This window comes from Carlito syrichta, unplaced genomic scaffold (assembly GCF_000164805.1).
Source record: "Carlito syrichta isolate Samal-C Ts95f unplaced genomic scaffold, Tarsius_syrichta-2.0.1 Scaffold303314, whole genome shotgun sequence".
Taxonomy (NCBI): domain Eukaryota; kingdom Metazoa; phylum Chordata; class Mammalia; order Primates; family Tarsiidae; genus Carlito; species Carlito syrichta.
The window spans coordinates 433,973-460,013 of record NW_007247410.1 but is presented as its reverse complement, the minus strand read 5'-3'; the positions used below and the strand labels follow the sequence as shown (position 1 = coordinate 460,013).

At 37.5% G+C, this 26,041-nt stretch overlaps 1 protein-coding gene across 4 annotated transcripts in view; it reads right to left on the bottom strand.

The window, feature by feature from the left end:
• The window catches only part of PTPN13 (protein tyrosine phosphatase, non-receptor type 13), a 146,925-nt gene extending 121,592 nt beyond the window's left edge, over nucleotides 1-25,333 (bottom strand). For all 4 annotated transcript variants that reach the window (XM_008058360.1, XM_008058361.1, XM_008058363.1 and 1 more), the window contains exons 1-2: nucleotides 25,219-25,333; nucleotides 4,958-5,136 (exon numbers count right to left, since the gene is read on the bottom strand). In XM_008058360.1, the coding sequence (XP_008056551.1) occupies nucleotides 4,958-5,136; nucleotides 25,219-25,333 (294 nt within the window). The remainder of the gene's footprint in view (nucleotides 1-4,957; nucleotides 5,137-25,218) is intronic.
• Between the last annotated feature and the right edge of the window lie 708 nt (nucleotides 25,334-26,041).

Genomic DNA, 26,041 nt, shown 5'->3' with positions numbered 1-26,041 from the left:
CATCTGTCAGTGAACATTTAGGTTGCTTCCCGCTCTTGGCTATTATGAGTAATGCTGCTGTGAACATGAGTGTCTGAGTATCTCTTTGAGTTCCTGCTCTGCATTCTTTTGGATATGTACCCAGAAGTGGAATTGCTAGATCATATGGTAATTCTATTTTTAATTTTTTTGAGGAAGCTTTATACTGTTTTCCATAGTGACTGTACAATTTACATCCTCACCAACAATATACAAGGGTTCCAACTTCTTGCATCCTTACCAACAGTTGTTATTTTCTGTTCTATTGCTAATGGCCATACTAATGGAGGTGAGAGATTTCCACAGCCCCAGTATTTAAAATTTTCAATTTAATTTTGTCATTACATGTGGGACTCTGTCACTAGACAATCCTAGAGTTTCTCCTTCAGTGTGCAGAATCCTAGCATATAACAAATATATTTGTCAAATTTATGAATGAATGAAGAGACAAGATGGGTTAATAAGATTTAACACAGAATATGTATAGTATAGTTTGGTTAAAGGCATTTGTTCTTTTTGGGTCAACTTCAGCTGAGGCTTCTGCTAAGATTGGGTAAGTGGATTTACTATTATTGACCTTCTATAGATGATCTTTGATTTTTTTTTTTTTTTTTGAGTTAGAGTCTTACTCTGTCACCCAGACTGGAGTGCAGTGGCCACTTCCGGCCACCGCAACCTCGACCTGCTGGGCTCCGGCGATCCTTCCGCCTCAGCCTTCCAAGTTGCCGGAATTACAGGCATGTGCTACCACACCTGGCTGATTTTTTGATTTATTGTAGAGATGAGGTTCACTGCCCAGGTGGGTCTCGAACCCGCAGGCTCAGGCAATTCACTCACCTCAGCCTCCCAAAGGCACAGGATTACAGGCTGAGCCACCGAGCCCGGCTGATCTTTGATTTTCAAAAAGCAAAGAGATGGTAGGAGCAACATTTCTTGATATCTGGACTGCAAATCAGTGACAGTGAACAAGTAAACTAAGATTGCTTTAGTTTATCAGCAGCGTAGTACAAATCCCTGGTGCACATCAATATTCTTGAAGAGAAATCATAACAAGAATTTGATTCATGTTCCATCTGTCAAACTGATCTCAACAGAACTGCCACATAAGTGTACCATGTGTGAAGAAAGCAGGAAGTAGAATATTACCGAGTAAAAAGGAAAAACTATGAGATCAAAAAGCTTAGTGTGGCCTGTATAAACCTGTCTACTTATTAGAAGCGATGTTATCTTGAAAAGTAAAATGTTAAGGTACATAAATGAAAGTGCCTATTTACATAGTAAATATGCCTGGAGTAAAGACACGACTTCATACAAATGTACATGTACAGTTTACAAAACACTTTTAGGTACAAGTTCCATTGAATGAAGGGAACATTTTAATGTGTTAAGAATACTAGACACTGAACATTATAATTTAAAAATTGATATGCCATCAACAGCAAGCATTTATTGAGTGCAAGTTAATAGCGTATTTTTTTTTTTTGAGTTGGAGTCTCACTGTCACCCAGGCTAGAGTAGAGTGGCACATTCACGGCCACTGCAGCCTCAGTCTGCTGGGCTCATGTGATCCTTCCACCTCAGCCTTCCAAGTAGCTGGAGCTACAGGCATACATCATCATGCCTGGCTAATTTTTCGATTTATTGTAGAGACAAGGTCTTGCCAAGTTGCCCAGCTTGGTCTTGAACCAACCTCTCGCCTCTACCTCCCAAAGTGCTGAGTCACCATGCTCAGCTATAGCATATTCTTAACTCATGAAAGTCATTAAATACAACTACCTTCCTCTTTTTCAAAATGTTCTTACCAGTTTAAAACAAGAATACTGTACTACAATAAATGACTATTCCTCTTACCTTTTCTTTATGTTTATAAATAGGATAAAATAAAAAACATGCTGTCGGTTTTCCTTGTATTTAGAATTGCACTGAAGATTTTGAGGCATGAGGTAAAAGTTCTAATTAGACTAAGAAACCATCTTTAACATAATAATAGACAACATCAGGCTTGAATTTGGTGCTTCTGAGAGCAGTAAACCCTTTCACTAGTTAAAAACGAAACAAAACAAAAACAAAAACATGATAATGGCAACAATCCCACACCCATCCCATCCCCAACACTTGTTCCTAAATACTTAGCATAATAATAGAGTGACTTTAATCACTTTCCCAAACATGTGTCTAACAGTTGTTTCTAAACACAGGGCTTGTTTAGGGATCTTGACATCACAGGGCAAATCAAGAAATTCAGCAAATCAGAAAAGAAGTTCTATACTTGAACTTTCTACTAAGCACTTTTTTTAAATTGTGAATTTTAAATGCCTATAGAAAGAATCCATAGATACCTATGCACACACTCCTATTTCCAATGTTCTAATTCCCTCTTTTAAAAGTTTATTATTAAATGAACCATACAGTATACACAGTGAATGCATGTTGAAATAATAAGAAAAATGGATAATTATGTATATGCTATGCAGCTTAATAAAACTAGCACATTTAAATACTTTCATGACATAGAAAAATGACCAAGACTATATAAATGCTGTAGTACACAAAGTCCTTTTCAAATACCCCCATCTCATGTAAAAGAGACTACCTCACAGCTAGTCTCCTTTCACTGACTGCTCATACCAGTGCTCCCCAACAGTGACAGGTTTTGTGGAATCAGTGACAGGTTTTGTGGAAGACAGTTCTTCCATGGATGGGGGTTGGGGATCATCAGGCATTAGATTCTCCTTGGGAGTACCTGGATCCCTTGCATGTGCAGTTCACAATAGAGTTTGTGCTATGAGAATCTAATGCCACCATTGATCTAACAGGAGGCGGAGCTTAAGCAGTAATGCCAGTGATGGAAAGCAGCTGTAAATACAGATGAAGCTTCATTCACTGGTCTGCTGTTCACCTCCTGCTGTGCAGCCTGGTTTCTAATGGGCCACAGACATATTGGATCTGTGGCCTGGGGGTTGGCGATTCTAAGTAGTTCATGGACATAAAAGGTAGATGAATTTAAATCTGAATGCACTCTACCAGTTCTTGTCAGTCTTTTTTTCAGATATACAATTGATAGCTCAAATCCATCACACTCACTCTCCGTCTCTGCTAAGAGAAACAAGAGAGTCAGCAGAAAGATAAATTAGTACAATTCCTTTAGATGGTAATGAGGCAACATGTATCAAAACTTAAAATGTATATACTTTTTGATTTAACAATTTTGCTATTAGGAAACTATGTGGCAAGTTTTTACACTTATGTGGGATGAGGTCTGGGAAGGGATGTTCATAGCCAAATCTGAATGCTCTGGAGTTCCGCACAGCACAGAATCACATGACACACATGACACACCCAACACAAGAGATATCTGTCCACATTTTTTTCATGACTTCGACAATAAAATTAGACCTTATTATATGAAATTATATATTAATATATGTTATATAAAAGTAGATCTTATTCTGAAGTCAGCCATATCACTATACTCATATTAGAATTTCTATCATAAACATTTCCTTCTTCTCATCAAATGAATCATTATACTATTTTACGTTCTTTTCCACAGAGTTGTAAAGCCTTCCAATTAGATTACCAGACTCTTTCATCTTCCTTAGTTGTCCACTTGTGTCAAACTTAACCTCCAAAATAACAAATCACATCATATTATGCCCCTGAAAATATGAGAGATCCCCACTGTCTAAGAAGGAAGTCTGAAGTCCTGGCACTCAAAATTGTCCTCATTTTGACCTATAGTCTCCCTTTCTTATTTTTTTAATCTTTACTTTTTTTTGAGTTGGGGGTCTCACTCTGCCACCTAGGCTGGAGTGCAGTGGCACAATTGACCTTCTGGGTTCAGGCAATCCTTCCGCTTCAGCCTCCCAGGTACACAGAACTTCAGGTACATACTACCACGCCCGGCAAATTTTTAAATTTTTTTTTTAGAGACGAGGTCTCACTATGCTGCCCTGGCTGGTCTTGAACCCCTGGGTTCAATCAATCATCCCACCTCAGCCTCCTAAAGTGCTGGGATTATAGGAGTGAGCCACCGCACCTGGCCCCTTTCTTCCTTTAACTACAGCCTTCCAGGTAATCAATGCTCCAGCCTAGATGGTATAACCAGTTGTTCCCCAATCACAGTGGACAAATGCTTGCCTTTTGCCATTACCTATACTAATTGCTTTGAGTGGAAAGCCCTTTCTACGTATTTTCACTTATCTCAATTCTACTAATTCTTGAGAGTCCAACACAAACGGTACCATTTCTCTGTGATAACACTCAACACTAAAAATTAATTGCTCTCCTTGTAGGGGTTTTGCTATGCTGTCCAAGCTGGTTTTGAAATCCTGGCCTCACATGATTCTCTGCCCCAGGCTCCCAAGATGCTAAGATTACAGGTGTGAGCCACTGTACCCAATCAGGTCAACTTTCTAGTTATGCTTGTGTCTTCTTCATAAGCACAGTGTTTTATACACAGCAGGCATTAATAAATATTTGTAAACATGCATTAATAATGACTAACTTTTAGCCCAGGGGTTTGAGACCAGCCTGGACAACTTGGTGAGACCTCGTTTCTACAGTAAACCAAAATATTAGCTGGGCATTGTGGTGTGTTCCTGTAATACCAGCAACTCAGAAGGCTAGGGTAGAAGGATCGCCTGATCCTGGCAGGTCGAGGTGGCGGTAGCAGTGAGCACACCACTGCACTCCAGCCTGGATGACAGAGTGAGACTTCCGCTAATAATAATAATAATGGCTAATTTTTCCATATTTTTCCTCATGTCCACAAATCTTTATAGAACTATTTGAATTATTAAATAAAATTAATATGAACTTCTTGGAATATATGATCATTTAAAATTCAATACATTTCCAGAGGGTTGTGGTAAGGTGGCTCTTCATCTTTGTTTGCCCTACCCACACCAAAATCAAACAAAAAAGACTGAACAGTTACCTTTTCAACATCTGAGAGAGAAGTTAGCGACTGATTCTGAAGAACCTCTGGTGCAGTGAATGCGCGAAGATCCTGATTGGAAATATTTTCATCTGTAAAAGAAATACTACCAGATGGCAGCAACAGCAGCGACCATGGAGAAATGATGAAGCCAAGGGCAGCAGGATCTGTGATGCTCACTGGATCGTGATTGTACCAAATAAAAAGAAAAAATAATAAAATTGCTTAAAATTAGAATCAGAGATCCCTTCAACGGATATCCCAGTCTATCTGTATAGTTGTCATCATGTAGTTATACCAAATCAACATGCTACAAAAGAGTGGGTTTCCTATAAATACAACTGCTAGATAATAAATATTAACAACAATGCACTGATTTGGCTTAATCTTTCAAAATCCAGATGACAGACCCTGGAAGCTAGAAATAGAGAAATTTCAATGACTGTCATAAGAATTAATCTTGATTCAAGTGTTTTATCTCTGTGATACATAGTTATAGGTAAGTTCTGTAGTTCTTAATTTGGATCATGGATTCTTTTGAGAAACTGGTGGAAGGTATGGTTTCTCTTTCAAAGATGCTGTTCATAAAGACTGAACTATATGCCTTCTGAAATTTCATGAGTCCTCTCCTAGTCCATTCATGGACTCCACGTTAGGAGTTCCTGATGTAGATGACCATATTTTAAAATGGATAGAAATCAATTCCTTTGAAATTCATCAGTTTTGGAATTAGTAAGGTTTCTGACTACAATGGAAGTTTCTTTTTTATTATTATTATTATAGAGATGTGGGGTACAAGTGAGGATTAACTCTATACATAAGCTATATGCAAGTGAAGTTTTGGTTTCTGACCGGCCCTCACTCCCCCTGATAGGAAACCAGGTACCTTTTGTATTGTCACATGCCCTCTCCCTCCTCTCCCTCCCTCCCTCCCCAGTAATGCGCAGTAACTGTTGATCCCACCCTTGTGCTAATGTGACTAGCATTCAAGGTTCCCTTACAAGTGAACACCCAATAGAAAGTTTCTTTTTTGAGTCAAAATATGTTATTTTGCTTGAATTTAGATCTTCCCTTGTTTCCATTTACTTCACTAGAATTTCAGGTAGCTTGTTCTATACTATCAAGTGTGACCAAAGGGGTCTTTTAACTTTAAATTTTTTTTTTTAAATGGGGTCTTTCTCTGTCCCCCAGGCTGGAATGCAGTGGTATGATCATGACTCACTGCTGCCTCAAACTCCTGGGATCACACGAGATTCTTTCATCTCAGTCTCCCCAGTAGCTGAGACCAGAGGCATATACCACCACATCCGGATAATTTTTTGATTTTTTTGGTAAAGATGAATTCTCAGTATGTTGCCCAGACTGGTCTCGAATTCCTCAGCTCAAGCAAGTCTCTCCTTAGTCTCCCAACATGCTGGGATTATAGGTGTGAGCCACTGTGCCCAGCCTGGATGTCTTTTAACTTTTTGTTTTAATGTTTGGCTGTATAGGTGCCTAAGAGTTCATGCTTGAGAGTATTAACAAAATAATAAAACAAAAATAAATTCCTTAGCTTTTGGCAAGCCTACCCCTAAAGTAAAGCTGTACATAGGCTCAACAAAACAGACTGATTAGAAGGAACTTTATTTTGCCCTCCTATATCAAAAGGAACTTAATATAGGTTTTAAGACTCTATTAGGTAAACTGGGTTTTAAACTCAAGAAACTGCTTCAGAAATGTCAAAAAGGCCTGTGACTGCCAATTCCATTATTCAATCTAAATAGGTTATACTGATATCCCACTATGGCAAATGATTAAGAAATTGGCATACGCTCATGGAACAGCATATCAAACATGCAGTATCTACGCTTTCCAGAAAATAATTTTTATCAGAACTGAATGATCCATTCTAACTTTTTAACTACTGCCTATGGTCAAGATCATCAGAATCTGACTTAGGTTAAAAAAAAAAGTAAACTATTAAAATTCCTTCTTCCTTTGATTGTTAAAAATCTGCATTTTTATGAATCATAGATATGTCTTTAATAATAGTGCCAAGGAATAAAAATGTGTTTAAATACATCTCTTTGGAAGGCTGAGGTGAGGGGATGGCATGAGCTCACAGGTTTGAGAACAGCCTGGGCAACTTGGTGAGACCTCATCTCTGCAATGAATTAAAAAATTAGCTGGGCATGGTAGGGCACGCCTGTAGTTCTGGCTACTTGGAAGACTGAGGCAGAAGGATAGCCTGAGCCCCAGCAGGTTGATGCTGGCGTGGCTGTGAGCATGCCACTGCACTCCAGACTGGGTGATGGAGTGAGACTCCAACTTGAAAAAAAATACATCTATTAATCGGTCAGGCCAGGTGCAGTAGCTCACACCTATAATTCCAGCAATTTGGGAGGGTAAGGAGAGGGAATTGTTTGAGTCTAGGAGTTTGAGATCAGCCTAGACAACATAGCGAGATCTCAAAATTTTGACCCTGACTCAAAATAAATAAATAAATAAACAAATAAATAATCAATCAATCAATCAGTCATCTTATATTGCACCATAGCAGAGTTACAGACCAATTGTCCTCATAACCTTAACTAACCATACATCAGACTGCTGAAACATGGTTCCCAATTCTTATGGTTACATTTCAGTGAATCATCACGGTTCATAATCCTAGGTATACACTGCTGCATTTCATAGCCACTTTACACTTTCTAAAATTAAAAGTCTCTTCTGAGGTATTCATATACAAAGACACAATTCAGCTAGAAAAGAACTCAAATAAGGTGGAACAAAGTTTTCGCTCCCAAAAGATGCTATTCAAAATCTTGAGATTTCATATCAGATCTTATAAAACTGTCTAAAATAAATTCCTGTCAAATTATCAACTGAGGGAACAAACACTAGCAGCCCAATTGGGAAGACAATGTGCTCTCATCTGCTATGACATGATGATCAACCACAGTGACAGCAGCAAAAGGGTGAGAACCAGTTGGAAATGGATCGTACTTTAGAGGTAGTGACAACAGAATTTCCTTCCGGATTGGATGTAGAGCGGATGATGTCAAGGTGCTGATCTGAGTAACTAGAAGGACAGACTGCCATCACTTGAGATAGACTAAGACAGTAGAATAAATAATAAATTAAAAAATTAGCTGGGCATGGTACAGCACACCTGTAGTTCTAGCTACTTGGAAGGCTGAGGCAGAGGATGGCCTGAGCCCCAGCAGGTTGGTGCTGGGAGGTGGTGGTAGGAATGAGAACTTTTCTTTGGGACCTGCTACAGGTGAGATAACTGTTAGATACACAATGGGAAGGTAAAGCAGGTTGTTGGATCTGGAGTATGGGAGAAAGGTCTCAACTGCAGATGTGTTTTAGGAGTCACTGGCCTAATGGATGGTGTTTAAATCCAGATGACTTGATGAGCCCACCAAAAAAAAAGAGTTGAAATAGAAGAGAAATGAAGCCCTGGGCTACTCCGACACAAAGACTGCTCCTTCTCAGGCTCTTTTGCAGGTTTCTCCTCTTCTCTTGGGCATCAGCTCAAGTATGGAGATGTAACATCCCTCTAACACCTCTTTCAGTCATCACTGCCAATCTCTACCCCACTGTTTTAATCAATTCTATTTATTAACCCTTCTGCTCAGTTCCCTGTACCTAAGTCCTGAATCTAAGTTAGGAAACTAGGATTCTAATTCTGACTAATTCCTGGCAGTCTTTATTTTGGGGACAAAATTATAATTCCTAGTATAAATGTTACCATTCTGAACTTATAAATGAATTGGGGGATCACAGCTAACACAGGGGCCTGAATGCTACCCAGAAAACTAAATGTTATGTCCTGACCTGCCATTGTGGATTCTGGAGTTCACCCAGAGCAGAAAAGGGTTTGCTACATCCCTCCTCCTTACCTCTGGCCACAAACTGACCTCCTCCTCTCCCCAACATAGTAGCACCAATCAAAAACTGTTGAAGGTGAAAGTAATCCATAACTGCTTCTCACTCTAAAATTATTAAGAGTTTTATTCATTATCAGCACAACCAAGGTCAGTAAAACTATTATTACTCTGGCAAGAACTAAATATTTCTCTTTTCAATAAATTTTATTTTGTTTTTAACTGACACAATAATTATAAATATTTATGGAGTACTGTGTGATATTTTGAAGCATATATACAACGTGTAATAGTGGATCATGTATTTCAACTTTTGTATTATACAATAGTTTTTTTTTAACATCTTAAGTACATAATTATTTTAAGCACTAAGTATATTACCATATTCTGCCTGACATTATAGGTCACTTGCTAATAGAGTTCATAGTACTATTGAGGAGATAATATGTACATAAGTAAATATAAGATAGAAAGTATAAAGTATCCAAGAGAAAAAAAGATAATATAAAAGAGAGTTTAGAAGACAGTGATTACTTCAACTATAATAAAGACAATTAATTTCTTTTTTTAATAGTGGCCCTTTAAGATGGGTAAGACTTGACCATAGCTAAGGGTAGGATTCCAAAGAGAAGAAAAAGCCAAAGCAAAGGCATGCAGACAGGAAATTATCAGGATAGTACAAGGAACAGCAAGAATTCTGGGCAGAGGAATGGTGAAGAGTAGTGAAAAGCAGAATTACCAAGGACGGCTATATTTTTGCTTGTTAAGAAAATACTACCGAGAAATGACCCAAAATGTTTTCAAATGTGATTTTTAAATGGCTTATAGTAAAGCTAAAGCAACTGTGACAACAAACTACATTGCTGTCAAATTCCCAAAACACACATATGGCATTTAAGTACTAGATTCTTGAGAAAACAGAGCCAAACCACAAAATATATTTTTAAATAACTGTAAAGGGTTATGCAAACCTACAAGTGAGGGAATTTAGAGTTGTGGCTAGAATCAGTCTTTAATTCACCCTTCTTGTCTAACTAAAAGGAAGGAATTTAAAGCACATTGTATTCAAAATCCTTCAAAAATGTGAATAAAAGAATATTTAAAAATGAGATTCCAGAAGCTTGTAATTCTATGGTCTGTGCTTAAGTTGTGTGCTGATTGCACTCAAGACTGTTATTATTATGAAAGAGCAAATCTGATATGAACTGATTCCAGTAGTCAAAAGATTCTATTTATAGACTTTTGCCAACATTCCTCAGAAAAAGTAGCTTAAACAGAATTTAAGAAGCTAGAGGCAAAGTTAGAAACGAGCAGAAATTTGATATGCAAAGAAACATCTTACAGTTTCTTTCCAATGTTCTCTTAAACTAAGATCACACAGTGTTCATAAATTTTTCTCTTCAGGGATCTTGCCATTTCCTTTAGATTGCCCCTTAATTTTATTTTATTTTTTTTGTCTTCCATTTATATAGTATAAAAAAATTAGGGAAATAATCAGAACTGGACAACAAACATGATAAGAAAACACTAAACAAGAATATCAGAAAATCATCTTGAGATTTAGAACAATGACATAATTTTGGCCCAAAAAAATCCCTTTGCCTATTCAAGCACAATAAAGAAATTGTAGTCTTCCTATTTCATGTGTTCTGTTAGGGTGCCTAGCAAAAAAAAAAAAAATCTATGCAGAGGCCACTGTTCCAAACCCTGAAGGATTCGATAAATTCACCCTATAATCTGCAAACTTCAGTTCATATGTACATAAAAATATATACATTGTTAAATCAATCATCTGGTGGAACAATACACAAACAGGAAATAAGTGGGGTTCAGAATAGTTCCCCTATTTTTTAACATTTTCTTGATATTAAATTTTGTGATAAATTATTTAAGGGTCACTGGAAGTTATAGCATATGCTACAGGCTGATTACAAATTACAACTTTATTAATGCCTCATAAATTTTGTTACAAGAGAAATATAAAAATTTCTGTTTCTCTAATAGAAAATAAGATAAAATAGCAATCCCTTATTGAAGTAAAATTGAATAAATGATTGGAATTGATACCTATAATAATGTAAATTGACAAGGGTAGTCTCTTCAAAGCCATTTACAGGCCAGGCACTGTCCTCAGTGCCTCATGCCTACAATCCCAGCACTTTGGGAGGCCAAATTGAGAGGATTGCCTGAGCCCACGGGTTCAAGACCAGGCTAGGCAACTTGGCAAGACCTCATCTCTACAATAAATAAATTAGAAAAATGAGCCAGGCATGGTGGTATGGGAAGGCTGAGGTGGAAGGATCACCTGAGCCCAGCAAGTAGTGGCTGTGGTGGCCGTGAGCGTGCCACTGCACTCCAGCCTGGGTGACAGAGTGAGACTCCAACTCAAAAAAATTTTTAAAAATTTTAAAAAGCCATTTACATGTAAGTTTTCTTGCTTACATGGAACATCATTTAATAAACTCCTACGAGGCTTTGGTTCTCAAGAATTTATATTCTGGCGTAATAAATCTCAGACCTTGCTAATCATCCATATCCCTAAAGTCACCCAGAAGATTTGGGAAGATATTAGAAAATCTATAAACTCAGCTGCATTGCATTCTTTTTAGCAACTGACCAGTAATTTAGTCGGTAGTCTCATTTTATTAAGAGAGACAATATAGGATATGCCAGAATCCCTGGGCTCAAATCCCAGCTTTGACATTTACGGCTTAAATTGTGATCTTAAATACATTACTTAGCCTTTCTGTGCTTGAATTTCGTTATCTGTAAAAATATCTTACATCATAGATAAGGTCATTGTGAGAATTAATTTGTTTTTAAAAAAGCTCTTAGAATAGTTTCTGGCACACAATAAGTGCCATATAAAAGTGGTAGTTATTATTATTTAATAAAGCTTTCTCAAAGATACCAGATTTAGACAATAAGTCTAAGAAAAGTCAATATTCAAATTCATTTTCAATCACCTACTTAGTTTTTTCTCTCCAACGAAAGACAAGGACTGTATCATATATGACAAGTACTGTAGTTTCAGAATAATGGATCAAATTCTCAAACTGCTCTATTCTAGATCTTCGGGAATTTTTTCTGGTGTCTCTTACCTAAAAGTCATGCTAGAAATACAGATGATTTAAGGTGCAAATATCTTTTCATTAAAATTAATTTCTTGGGGAATATCCCTTTTGTAAGTACTCTATTCATTGCATGGCACTCCTAATTAGCTTAGATTTCCAATTTAGAACAATAGGTTTAAGATTTGGCAATCAAGTCAATTAGTACTCACTGAGTAACTACACTTATCAAATTTTACTGCACCTAGTCATTATCTTTAGGTAAAATATTAGTTATAACATGAAAATATGTATTTGAACATACACATCTGTACAGTATCAGCATACAGTTTTAAAATGTGTATTTGTAATCAGTCGTAGCATTCTGATAACATGAAACTATGCAAATGTATTAGTCCAAATTGACCAATTTCATGAGCCTTTCTTCACTAGAATAGGAGACAAAAGATTTTTATTTCTTAATGATGACATTAGCCATACAAACACACACACTTTCTTTCTTTCTTTTTTAAACGGACTAAACAAATGCAAGCTGCTCATCCAAACCACAACCACTGGAATCTTGGTATGGCGTCTGATCAATTAGGCTTCAAGTAATTTTGTCATTATGTACTTGCAAGACTCTTGAGGTAATTCCAAAACTATACTACTTGGCAACAAAACACGAATGAGATGTGAGTTGAATAAGTGATATATAGCCAAACTATCTTAGTAAAACCAAGGTGGTAATTATTATTAAAAGTAACAGGGCTTAAATGTTTGGACAGTGTGGATAGAGGGTAGCAGGTCTCTTGTCTTCCTCAGCAACCCTCATTGGCCACCTGATTCAGGCAGCAAAAAATAAATAGCAGCAAGTTCCTTACATTTTCTTCTACCTTTCTTCTCGTATTCTAAGAACCTGCTCACTTTATTCCCTTCATCTACAGGTTCCTCCTCTTTGATTTTCCTTTGGTTTCTATCTTTTCTACTAAACTTCTTCATTCTCACCATCAACAAAAACTGAACCCCCAAAATGATATGCCAGAATACTCAACAAAATGCTTTTGTAACTCTGTTTTCTCACATCTCCTAGAAAAAAAGTGGTTCACAGATAGGAGCCATGATTTCCCCAAAGATAGGTACAATGCCAGTATAATAACATAATTTAAATATTAGGGAAAATGAACTTGTTTACAGTTTTAACTCTGTACCACAGGTCCATAACCTTTTAAAACCACCCTTCTGCCCTGATACAACAATAACTTTCCAATTTAGACTTTGCGAAACACAAAAAAGGTTATTTTAGAGTTCCATTATGAAGAAAAGCAGTTTTCCTTAAACTTTTAAATACCAGAAACTCTAAACTATTCACCCAGAATAGGATTTTTATTCTATTCTCCAATCCCTTTTAATTATGTTTCAAGTATGATTCAAAGCAAGTGTCAGTTAATCTGAATATTGAAACAAACTTATTTACAAAATAATTAAGTGCTCAACTTTGGGGGTTTACGGTAGTCAAGAAACAACACAGGTCTTCTGTTTCCTAAACCAAGGGTCCTCAACCCCCAGACAACAGACCGGTCCCAGTTCCAGTCTGTGGTCTGTGGTCTGTGAAGAATTGGGTCACACAGGAGAAGGTGAACGGCAAACGTATCTGTGTTTACAGTTGCTCCCCATCACTGGCATTAGCATCAGATCAGCACTGAAAAGCTTGCTTCCATTTCCAACGTCCTATCTTTACGAACCAGGGCTTTCTGCAGTGACAGCAACCAAAACGAGATTATGGAGTAGACTGGACATAAGCAACACACTTCAGGTGTCACTATCTCTTCTCACCCCCAGATGGGATCATATAGTTAGTTGCAGGAAAACAAGCTCAGGGCTCCTACTGATTCTGCATTATTGTGAGTTGTATGATTCTTTCATAGTCTATTACAATGTAACAATAATAGAAATAAGGTACACAATAAATGTAATATGCTTGACTCATCTGGAATCCACCCCCTTTCCCCCACTCCCTGGTCATGGAAAAATTGTCTTCCACGAAACCAGTAATTGATGCCAAAAAGGTTAGGGACTGCTGTCCTAAACCACTGAGGCCTTTCTGTGAATTCCAGAGATGGGCACAGGATTCTGCACAGTATTTTTTAAAAGCTTCCTGGAGATTTAGATATGCATGCCACCTTATCCTACACATGAATAAAAACCACTGCCCTCATCAGGGGCATTAAAATGGTATCACAGATCAATTAAATTGCTTCTTGACCTTGTACTTGGCTCCAATTACATGCCAATGAACTGATACAAAGCACATCATAAGATGGAGTATGTATGACTTAATATCCTTTCTTAATGCTACAAGGAAGGCATTTTACAGGAGACATGGTAAGCCAGAAAGTGTAACAAGTGACTATTTCATCGAAATTATAATGAAGCAATTTTATTAAAAAGGCAGAGTAACTATCAGAAGTAATTTTAGACTAGAAATGAGACCTAAATAGCTCTTCTATATTTGTAAGAAAACTGATTAAATGGCACCAAACTGAGGATGCCCCTGACATTTAGAAATAAATTGCCTTACCCAGTGTTGGGGTTCAAGACATGCTGTCCCAAAATATGGCACCTTGACATTTGAGAAAATCACAGAGGCTTTGGGTCACTCTGACCTCCTGTCTTCCTTTCCTGAAACAGGTCAAGAGACCCTCATTCGAGAAGCACTGCATTTCTGTTGCCACCTAATGACTTCATGATCACCTCTGTAGATTATACAGCTGCCACATCATAGTTAATATGGTATTTAATATTTAATAAACTATAGCAGAGATCATTAGAAACAGAAATAAGTTTATGGTAAAGCACTGTTATAAAGTAGCAGGGTTTTTCTTTTTCTTTTTTTTGCAAGCACAAAGTTTCAAATTAAAAGAGATCTTGTTCTTCTACCTCTGCTATTACGTAAAAGGGGGTGGGGCGTGGCAAAAGGTGGGGTTACAAAATTTAAAGCATGAACTCAGCAACTCCATTTTTATTTTCAAGGGCCTGAAATTTATACAAAGACTGAAAACCCAATAATATGAAGGGTGACTGGCATTTATTTCATTTTTGGAGAAGTGGATGAAAAGGTCAATGAAGAATAGTATATATTTTCAGTTTCCAGAGGAAGAAATATATAGTTTCCAGAGAGGGACTGGCTTTGTTTTGGGATGCCATGATTCCACCTAAACACAATCTGTAGCTACTTACCAACATTGTTTTCTAATCACGAAGACCCTTCTCTGCTGCCTGAGATATCCCTCCAACCCGCTAACCACTACCCACCCGCTTACATTGTGAAGAATTATTCTAAAAGGGAAAAGGGGAAGATTACTTGAATGATTAATTACTCCCTTTTAAAAAAGAAATGTTAGTATACATTTCTGGTAAAAATGATAGCCATGACTGATACATATTACCCCAAGAAAGTAAAAAGTTAACTTGTTACTAATTGATATAAGCCCCTCCTATTAATTTCTATATTTAAGAAATTGAGAAATAATGGTAAAAATGCTTTTTTTAAAAAAACTTTTGGTTAAGTCTGAGTCTAGGGATTCAAGACCAGCCTGGGCAATTTGGTGAGACCCCCATCTCTACAATAAGTCAAAAAATTAGCCAGCATGGTGATGCAAACCTGTAGTTCCAACTACTTGGAAGGCTGAGGTGGAAGGATCACCTGAACCCAGCAGGTCGAGGCTGTGGTGGCTGTGAGCATGCCACTGCACTCCAGCCTGGGTGACAGAGTGAGATTGCAACTCAAAAAACAAAAACAAAAAACCTTGGTTTCAAAATGAACCTAAATCTCATGGTCAGAATATTGAATAAAAGAAGTCAGGGTTCACATTGTATGATTCTACTTATATAGTGTTCAAAACCAGGCAGAAATTATCTGTGTGATCCATCACAGTGATGATTATCCTTGGTAACCAAGAACTGACCAGGAGGGAGCTTGAGGGAGCTTTCTGGTGCTAGAAATGTTGCCATCTTAAGATGGGTGGTGGCTACATGAGAGTGTACTTTCATAAAATTCAGTCTGTACAATTAAGAATAATGCTGTAGGCTGTATATGCTCTATCTCAACACTAATAAAATCTATGTGACGGATAAAAATTAAAACAACAAATACAGTGAGTAAAATTATATTTCTCACCACAGATGGGACTAGAGCGCATGAACTGTAGCAACTTCCTCCTCTAACTGTGGTTATTTAAATTTATAAAATTGTCTGTTTAGAATATCTAAAGTCAAAATGATTTTAAATTAAAACACAGCATACTGACTGTGTTTGAGGGGAATTAGTGTTTACTCCAAGTGTTTCACTAACTTGTTGAACGACCTACATCATTCACTTTACGAATGCTAGATATTAAATTTAATTTCATGTTTTATAGTTTGTTTCCAGGGAACAGATGGGGTAATTTTATCGGGTTCAAACACATTTAACTTGAAGGACCTGTTAACTCTGGACTCATGAATGCAAGGCGAGATGCAGCATGTCAAGACAACTTAATCAACAAAATTATAACCACAAATCATTAGGAAGGCAAGATACAAGAACTAGTTAGGATTGGTCTTTTAAAAGTTGTATACATTATACAAAGATTTACTCAAATACTTTTAATTCATAAAAACTTTCTATATTTCCTTAAAAATAAAAAGCCATTCCATTTAAAGCACATGTTTTGTTTCCTTTCTTATACTTTAATCATATTACTTATCCTCCTTTCGTTTCACCAGTTTGGAAGTTTTATGTTTTCTTTTTGCTTTGTGATTCTCCTTAAAAACTGTAAGGATATGGACTATGCAAACTCTAAAGTCAACATCTCTATAACTCTCATGAAAATAATCAAACCCTTATACTGCTTTAATTCCTATCATCTACCCTAGGTCTCACATTATTTTGGTAATTTTTAAATTTGGTATCATTATTATTGTTTAGATTGCAATTATAATTGTTTAGATCGGCCATCAAGTTGACTAATTTTTTCGCTTACTGTTTCTACTTGAAACTTTTTCTTCCTTCTTTACATTTCCTTTTTTGTGAAATACATCTTTTAGTAATTTCTTCAATGAGGGTTTGTTGATGGTAAGTACTCTCAGCTTTCATATGAAAATGTTTTCTTTTGACCTTAATCTTGAACCAAAGTTGAGCAAGAAACCAAATTCTATTTGCACATCCCAATGTAGTAGCCACTAGCCACATGTGGCTTTGAGGAACTTGAAATGTGGTTACTGTAACTGAGGAATGGATTTATTTATTTATTTTAATTGTAATTGCAAAATGAATACTTAATCAGAAATTTAAAAAATTTTTAAGTATGCTTGCAACTTACGAGTCTACTTTTTAATTTGTATATTTTATAAAATCTAAACTTTTTTGATAAAACTTAGAGTCTGAATTTATATAAGCTATGAGTACAACATAGATTTTGACAACTTAGTACAAATAAAATGTACATCTTATTAATAATTTTTCATATGGGTTACATATGAAGTGATTTTTAATAGATTAAATAAAATATATTACAGAAATTAATTTAATCTGTTTCATTTACCTTTTTAATGTGGCTCCCAGAAAATATTAAATTATATATGCTGCTTATGATATTTCTACTAAACAGTATATTCTAGGTTAAGTTTTATTGATATTTTTTCTCCTTTTTCTTAAAATAATTATGAAATATTCTCACAGTAGTTTTGCGATTTTAAAGAATTTCATTAATTCTACCAAATTCTGATGTTATTGATGCTTTTAAGTCTGCTATTAGCCTAATTCTTTTTTTGGGCAGGTAATTCAGCCTTCTTTTTCTCTCTGATTGCTGTAAAATTCTTCTCCTAGTTTACAGTAGCCAATCTCATGAATCTAGGTGTAGATTCATTTTTATTTCAACTATGACTTAAACTTCTAAAATTTGAGGATCTATAATTTTATCAGTTCTCAAAAATTCTCAGCCATTATATTCCAATTAATCATTTTGTTTCCTATCCTTTTGGCCTTCCTTCTGGAACTTGTATTAGAGGTATGTTGGACCTTCACATTCAATGCTCCACAAACCTGAACTCCCTCACATTTTTAATATCCAAGTGATCTCTCCAGCACTGTTGTCTAGTTTACTAATTTCCTCTTTAAAAAAAAAAGGTGCACCTTCATAAAAACAAACAAAAATCAAGTGAACAATCAAGTACCTGGTTTGAACACAGTATCAAGAAAAGAGGCATTGAAGAGGGTAGGAAAGAGTCTTACATTGACTGCACCACCTTTCCCACAACCCCAGGCGGCACAGCAAGGAGACAGAGTCTGTATGCTTGGAGGAGGACGAGTGAAGTGCATGTGAGACTTTGCAATAGAGTTCAGTGCGGCCCTATCACAGCAGAACACCACACAGGCTGAATTCTGCCATTGTCCATAGAGAGAGCATTCACATCAGGTTGGGTCAGAAAGGAATCTCCACCCCAGTGGGAGGAAATAGATAACCCAGCCAGCTTCTCCACTGGCTGACTATAGTGGCCTGAGGCATGGAATAAATTTGAGTGGCAAACTGTAGTCCTTGAACAAGTCCTGGTGCTGCACTGGTCTCAGAAGTGGAAGTCTTGGGATAAAATCAAATGTGACACCAATTGTGGCAGCCAAGGGAGTACCTGCACCATTCTGTCCTAACTCCAGCTTGTGTAGCTCTGGGACAGACACCTGACACAAGAAAGAAGAGTACAGAGGACTTTGTCTTGCAAGTTGGGATCCAGCTTGACCACAGTAAAATAAAGCACCAGGCAGATTCCTGAAGCCCAATTCCAGGTCTTTTCTCCTGGATGGCATCTCTAGACCTATACTGGGCCAGAAGGGAATCTGTTCCCCTGATGAAACAGACCCAGACAGCAAGATTTACCACCTGCTAGCTACAGTGGTCATGATCCTTTAATTAACATCAGTGGTAGTCAAGCAGCAGTGGCCATGGGCCCTACTGGGTGAGCCCAAGTACTGCGCTGGTCTAAAAGACTTCAGGTGAGACTCTGAGTGCCTGCATCACCTCTCTCCCAACTCCAGGCAGACCAGCACAAGGACAGACTCCTTCTGATTGGGGAAAAGAGAAAGAAGAGAGCAAAAGACTGCCTGGTAACCAGAGAATGTTCTCTCTCATCTTACCCAGGTCCACCAAGGCTGTTCATCTAGGAGTCTACAAGTGTCGTAAAGTACCTGGGCTTAGGGCATCTCCTGGTGCTCAAATGGCTGCAGTGACTTCAGCCTTAGGTCACAACACTCACTTCCCTTTGAATTCATGGAAAACCCTCTCAAGAAACATAGGTACAAACAAGACCAGAATGCAAAAATTGGAATAGTTACCTAACACTTCAATGCCCAAACATCAACAAATGTTAACAAACATCAAGCATACCCAGGAAAAACATGACCCCACCAAACATATTAAATAAGGCACCGGTGACAAATCCTGGAGTGATGAAGATATATGACTTTTCAAACAGGGAATTCAAAATAGCTGTTCTGAGGAAGTTCAACAAACTTCAAGATAACACAGAAAAGGAATTCAGAATTCTATCAGATAAATTTAACAAAGAGATTAAAATAATTTAAAAAATCAAGCAGAAATTTTGGAGTTGAAAAATTCGATGGACAACTGAAAAATGCACCTGGGTATCTCAACAGCAGAATGAATCAAGGAGAGGGAAGAAAAGAATTACTGCACTCAAAGATAGGCTATATGAAAATACAAAATCACAGGGAAAAAAATTAAAAATAAAAAAGAATGAAGCACACCTACAAGATCTAGAAAATAGTATCAAAAAGGAAAATTTAAAAATTACTGGCCTTAAAAAAGATGTAGAGAGAGAGATTGGGGTAGAAAGTTTATTCAGAGTAACAATAATAGAGAACTTTCCAAGCCTACAGAAAGAATATCCAGGTACAAGAAGATAAAGAACATCAAGAAGATTCATTCCAAATAAGACTGCCTAAAGGCATGAAATAATTGAGCACTCAAAGGTCATGGATAAGAACAAATCTTAAGAGAAGCAAGAGACAAGATGCAAATAACATATAAAGGAGCTCTGATACATCTGACAGCAGAATTTCCAGTGGATACCTCATAGGCCAAGAGGGAGTGAAACAACATATTCAAAGTGCTAAAGAATAAAAACTGCCAACCTAGAATATTATATCCAGTAAAATTATCCTTCAAACATGAAGGAGAATGGAGGGTGACACACAGTGATAACACGAGTGTACTCTGGATATGGCCCCAAGCAGGGGGTTGGAGTCTGGGAAGGGCTTCTGGGAGTAGCCAACCCAGTATGTTACCTTCCCCTCAGGGTCCAGCCTAGGCATGCAGGTTATTCTGAGTTTAGGGGTGAAGTGTTCTCCACGCTCCTGATCACATCTTGCAGCTGTGCATAGTGAATGTTCTCATGTACTCTTCCTTAAGGCAGCTGGCCCACTGGGCTGGTTCAGACCAGATTAGGCATGCCTGGATCAATGCCATAACCTTTGGTTACCTTTAGTTCATTATAATGAACTATGATCCCACCTGTAGAGAGAATTCACAGCCATTTTGTGTACATGTGATGTATGTATAAGTGCCTTCTCACACTACACCTGCATACTGGAAACCCTACTCTTTTTCCATACAAACATGCACTCCACCCTATGTAAAATGCTGTATAATCTGTGTGTCTTTTACAATCAGAAGTGTTTTTTCCTGTCCAGCTAATCACCCTGGACTATCTTCCATGTAAGTTCCCAAATAAAGCCCACGTCTTGTCTGTTATCTCCAGGTCATTTCTTTGGCCTCTCAGACACAGTGTTTTCCCTCTTGGGGTCTTTGGAAGTCCAGCATGACAAAGAAATAAAGACTTTCCCAGGAAAACCAAAGTTTAGGGATTTCATAACACCAGACCTGTCTTACAATAAATGTTGAAGGAAGGTCTTCAATCTAAAAGAAAAGAATGTTTATGAGAAACAAAAAAATCATCTGAAGGCATAAAACTCACTGGTGAAAGTACAAAAACAAATACAACATACTCTAACATTGTAATAGTGATATATAAACAACTTATATAATCAAAAATAAAAATAATAACTTAAAGAAAGATAATACAAAAATAAATATCAAAAAAAATTAAAAAATAAAGGAGACAGAGTTAAAGCATAGAGTTTTTTTCTCTTTGCCTCTCTGGTTTTTGTTTTTATTTTGTAATCAGAGTTAAGTTGTCCTCAATTTAAAATAATTGGCTATAAGATGTTATTTGCAAGTTTCATGGCAACCACAAAACAAAAACCTATAATAGATACACAAAAAATAAAAGACAAGAAATTAAAACATACTATCAGAGAAAATCACTTTTACACAAAGGAAAAAGGAAGAGATAGTCAACAAAACAACCAGAAAATAAATAACAAAATGGCAGTAGCAACTCCTTGTCTATCAATAATAATGCTGAATGTAAATGGACCAAAGTCTCCAACCAAGACATACAGTGGCAGAATGGATAATAAAACAAGACTCAATCACATGCTGCCTACAAGAAACTCACTTCACCTATAAAGACAGAAATAGACTGGAAATAGAGAGATGGAAAAACATATTTCAAGCAAATGAAAACCAAAAGGCAGCTGTAGTAGTTATATTAGATAAAATAGATTTCAAGAAAACATTGTAAAAAGAGACAAAGAATGTCATTTTATAAAGGGGTCAATTTAGCAAGGGAATATAACAATTCTAAATAAATATGCACTCAACACTGGAGCGCCTATATATATATATGACAAATACTAAGACTAAAGAGAGAGTTTGACGTCAATACAATAACAGCTGAGGACTTTAACAAGCCACTTTCAGCACTGGACAGATCATCTAAACAGAAAATCAACAAAGAGACAAACAGATGAATTGAGATTACAAAAACAATACAAAAAATCAACAAAATGAAAGCATGGGTTTTTTGTTTTTAATAGATAGGGACTCACTATGTTGACTACGCTGAAGAGCAGTGACTATTCTCAGGCATGCTCATGCTGCACTAAAGACTCAAACTCCTGGCCTCAATTAATCCCCCTGCCTCAGCTTTTCAACCAGCTAGGACTACAGGTGTGTGCCACTGTGCCTAGCTGGTTTTTTAAAAAGATAAACAAAATTGACAAACTTTTAGCCAGGCTAATTAAGAAGAAGAGAAAAGACCCAAATAAATAAAATCAGAGATTAAAAGGGATACATGACAACTGATACCACAGAAATTCAAAAAACCATTAGAGACTACAATGAACAATTACTATATGCCAAAAAATTGATAAACCCAGAATAGATAAATTCCTAGAAACATACACCCTACCAAGACTGAACTATAAAGAAATCCAAAACCTGAATAGATCAATAACAAGTAATGAGACAGAAGCAGCAATCAAAAGTCTATCATCAGGCCAGGTGCAGTAGCTCACATGTGTAATCCCAGCATTTTGGGAGGCTGGGGCAAGAGGACTGCTTGATCCCAAGAGTTCGAGACCAGCCTGGGCAATGTAGTAAGATCTTGTCTCTACAGAAAATAAAGAAAAATTAGCCAGGCATGGTAACACATGCCTTTAGTCCCAGTTACTTGGGAGGCTGAGGTGGAAGGATCACCTGAGCCCAGGAGGTTGATGCCGTGGTGAGTCATGATTGTGCCACTGCACTCCAGCCCGGGTGACAGAAACTTCCACTTAAAAAAAAAAGAGCTGTGCTCGGTGGCTCAGCCTGTAATCCTGTGCCTTTGGGAGGCTGAGGTGAGTGGACTGCCTGAGCCTGCGGGTTCAAGACCCGCCTGGGAAACTTGGCAAGACCTCATCTCTACAATAAATCAAAAATCAGCTGGGCATGGTAGCGCGCACCTGTAATTCCGGCTACTCAGAAGGCTGAGGCGGAAGGATCACTGGAGCCCAGTGGGTTGAGGCTGCGGTGGCCGGGAGCGGCCACTGCACTCCAGTCTGGGCGATGGAGTGAAACTCCAACTCAAAAAAAGAAAAATGACAGATTTCAGATAAATTAAATCAAATAAGCATTTATTTCCTCCAAATAAATAGAAATTTCTGATTTGTAATCAAAATAATTAGTAATCTCCAAACTGCCAAAGACACCAAATTTAATTTCTCTGTTAGTAATAACTAATACTACTCTGTGAATTAGACTGGGGCCATGGTGTGTGTAGGCTGGTGTGCAGCAGCACGATTGCGGCCACTGCAGCTGTGGCCTCCTGGGCTCAGGCAGTCCTTCTGCTTCAGTCTCCCAAGTAGCTGGGACTAAAGACACAAGCCACTATGCCTGACTAATTTTATTTTTATTTCTGTAGCAGCAAGGTCTCACTGTGGTACCCGGGCTGATCATGAACTCCTGACCTCAAGCAATCCTTCCACCTCAGCCTCCCAAAGTGCTGGGATTCCAGGCATGAGCCACCGCATCCAGCTTCTCACAATTAGTTTTATAACACGTCTGGTAAGTCTCTTTATTGTAATGTGCCATATGTTGTGCAATAATTGTTCCTCAGTAACAAGAACTTTACATTCAGACATTCAATCTCTATAAACATTATGAAATTTGAAACAAGGACAATCCCTGGGGTACTTACAGTATGCAAGATGCTTAATATTCTATGAGTCATGGCCTAGGCAGTGATCCTGCTATGAGTATAATAAAAAGAGGTATTCTCTCTCCCTCCTTCAAACATCTGTAGTGCCTATTGTTTCTGTCACTTATCTGGCACGCTGTTTCAAATGGCAAACTTTGCACATATCTGAGTAAGTCCCTTGAGGGCAACAGTGACACCTACTTATTTGAATCTTCCACACAGTCCCTTACATGGAGGAGAAACTTCTTCACTGCTAACTGACTGTGTTAATTAACTGAGCAATGCCACCAACATGTCTTTCCTACAATACCACCTTGGAGCACGGCTCCTTCTCTATACTCTGAGTGCTTATACGTTAAAATTTTCTGAAAAATTAAAGTGAAGCAAACAAAACAACAGAGATTATACAAAATAGCCAGATTTTTGGTTAAGTGATATTATATCAAATGAATCTCATTTTCTTTAGGTTAATCCTAACTCTAATCAAAGTTTTTCAAAACATCTAGGTAATAGCAGTTATGAATGGTCCCTAACACCATTTTGGTCACATACCTATCCCTGAATTGGAAAAAAACCCAACATCAACAACAAAGCTTTAGCATCTGTTCCCACTCTTCCTCTGTGCTCAAAACTTCCCTGTATTCAACTAGTGGCTAACCCTACAATTTTTCAAAGTTCCCATGGCTCCTGGTCTTTAGCAATTCTATCCTATAACTGGTTTCTCAAAATTTAGCATGCATCAGAATGTTCTTGGCTTGCTAAAATACAAACTGCCACTCTCAGAATTTCTCATTTGGTGGGTCTCTAGTGTGAACCTAAGTGCTGCATTTCTAACAAGGTTCCAGGTGATGCTAATGCTGCTGATCCAGGTACCACACTTGGAGAACTATCACTAGCCTCCATCCTCAGACATTCCTGTCAAATTTTTTGTGCCTGATTCATTAATTTAAATCAATTTTAGAGACTGAGTCTTCCTTTAGATGAAACTTGACTTTTTCACCTGCTATTCTAAATAGGTTCTGGCAAACACTATCCTTATGTGCAACTTTCAGCATAATATCAAACATTTTTGGACAACCAAAGGATGACTCTAACAACATGGATCAAGTCACCACCTCTATAGGGAAGCACCGAACTTCATTTATGCTACACTGTCCCAATTTAAAGTAACAGAAACACATAGATTATGCTCTATGCCAGGGACATTGTTTTCCCTCCCTCTTACCTGGTTAATTTTTCTTTCGGGTCTTAGTTCGGGAGTGACTTCTGCAGGGAAACATTCCTTTTCTTCCACATAATCAAGTCAAATCCTCCTATTATAGGTTCTCATAGAATAACTGAACCCCTCTTTTTAGCCTTTGTCGTGATTACATATTTTACATTTGTTTATACATTATAAATATTTTAGTAATAGTTATTTTCCACACTGAACTGTGCTCTAAGCCAAGAGGGAGTGTTTTGGTTTCAATCACCATTACATTTTCAGTGCCTGATGCAGTATCAGACACCAGAAGATGTTCAAATGAGTGTAGACAAGATCTGAGCTTTTTCAGCCCTAAGAGAGATTAAGAGAAAGTATTCCTTTCCACACTCTGCCAAAGGCACAGGAATACCGAAACAAAAATCTGATCTCTGACCCTGTATCTGTATTTTAGCTACCCAGTACTCAAAAAAAAAAAAAAAATACCAAAACAAACCAACTTACCTTTTCTGAATAATTCTTGGAGACTTTCAGCACTTTGATTTAATACAGCCCATATTTCTTCCTCCTGCAGTGGTCCACCCCGAACCTCCAGGGCCTCAGCTAGTGACACGTGCATATTATCTGGAATCAAAGGTAACGGATGGTCTAAGTATTAGCAACTTAACTGAACTTGCAGTAGTACAAGCTCTACACCAACCACAGAGACTATGAGCCTCCTGCCTACCTGATTTCTCAACATGGCCATCAAAATAGAATCCTACAGTCTTAAAATCATAGGAAGTAAAGGAATGGTAGGGAAAAACCCTCAAAACAGTCACTTGCCCCAGCTCAACAGGGTAAACTTTAGAGGCGGAACCGGAGAATGGCGCTAGTGACCACTTCCTGGGAGGAGATAGAGATTCCAGGGTAGCAGGAGGCACCCAAATCCCAATGAATAAACAAAAGATTTCAGTTCCATACCTCACCCTTTGCACCCCAAGTACATAGAGTGAAGAGGAGTAGAGAGGAGACTCTACAGCCATGGTAGGAAAAGTTAGGAACAAAATGAACACATTTCTTCCATTCGTGAATTGATTTCTATGATCTCCAATATATATTCCATAAGTGTAAATTTTGCACTAAGTGGAATTAACTATTTCTAGGCCCAGCTTTGCTGCGAACTCACCATTCTCCCTGGGAAAGTCATTTTACCTCTAAACCTCAGTTTTCCCTCTGGAACATGGAAATAATAACAACAATAAAAACAGATTATGTCTGTGAACATGGTTTGTAATCTAAGACACTACAGAAGTTGAACTAATAAAAAAAATCAGAAAAGTGTCTC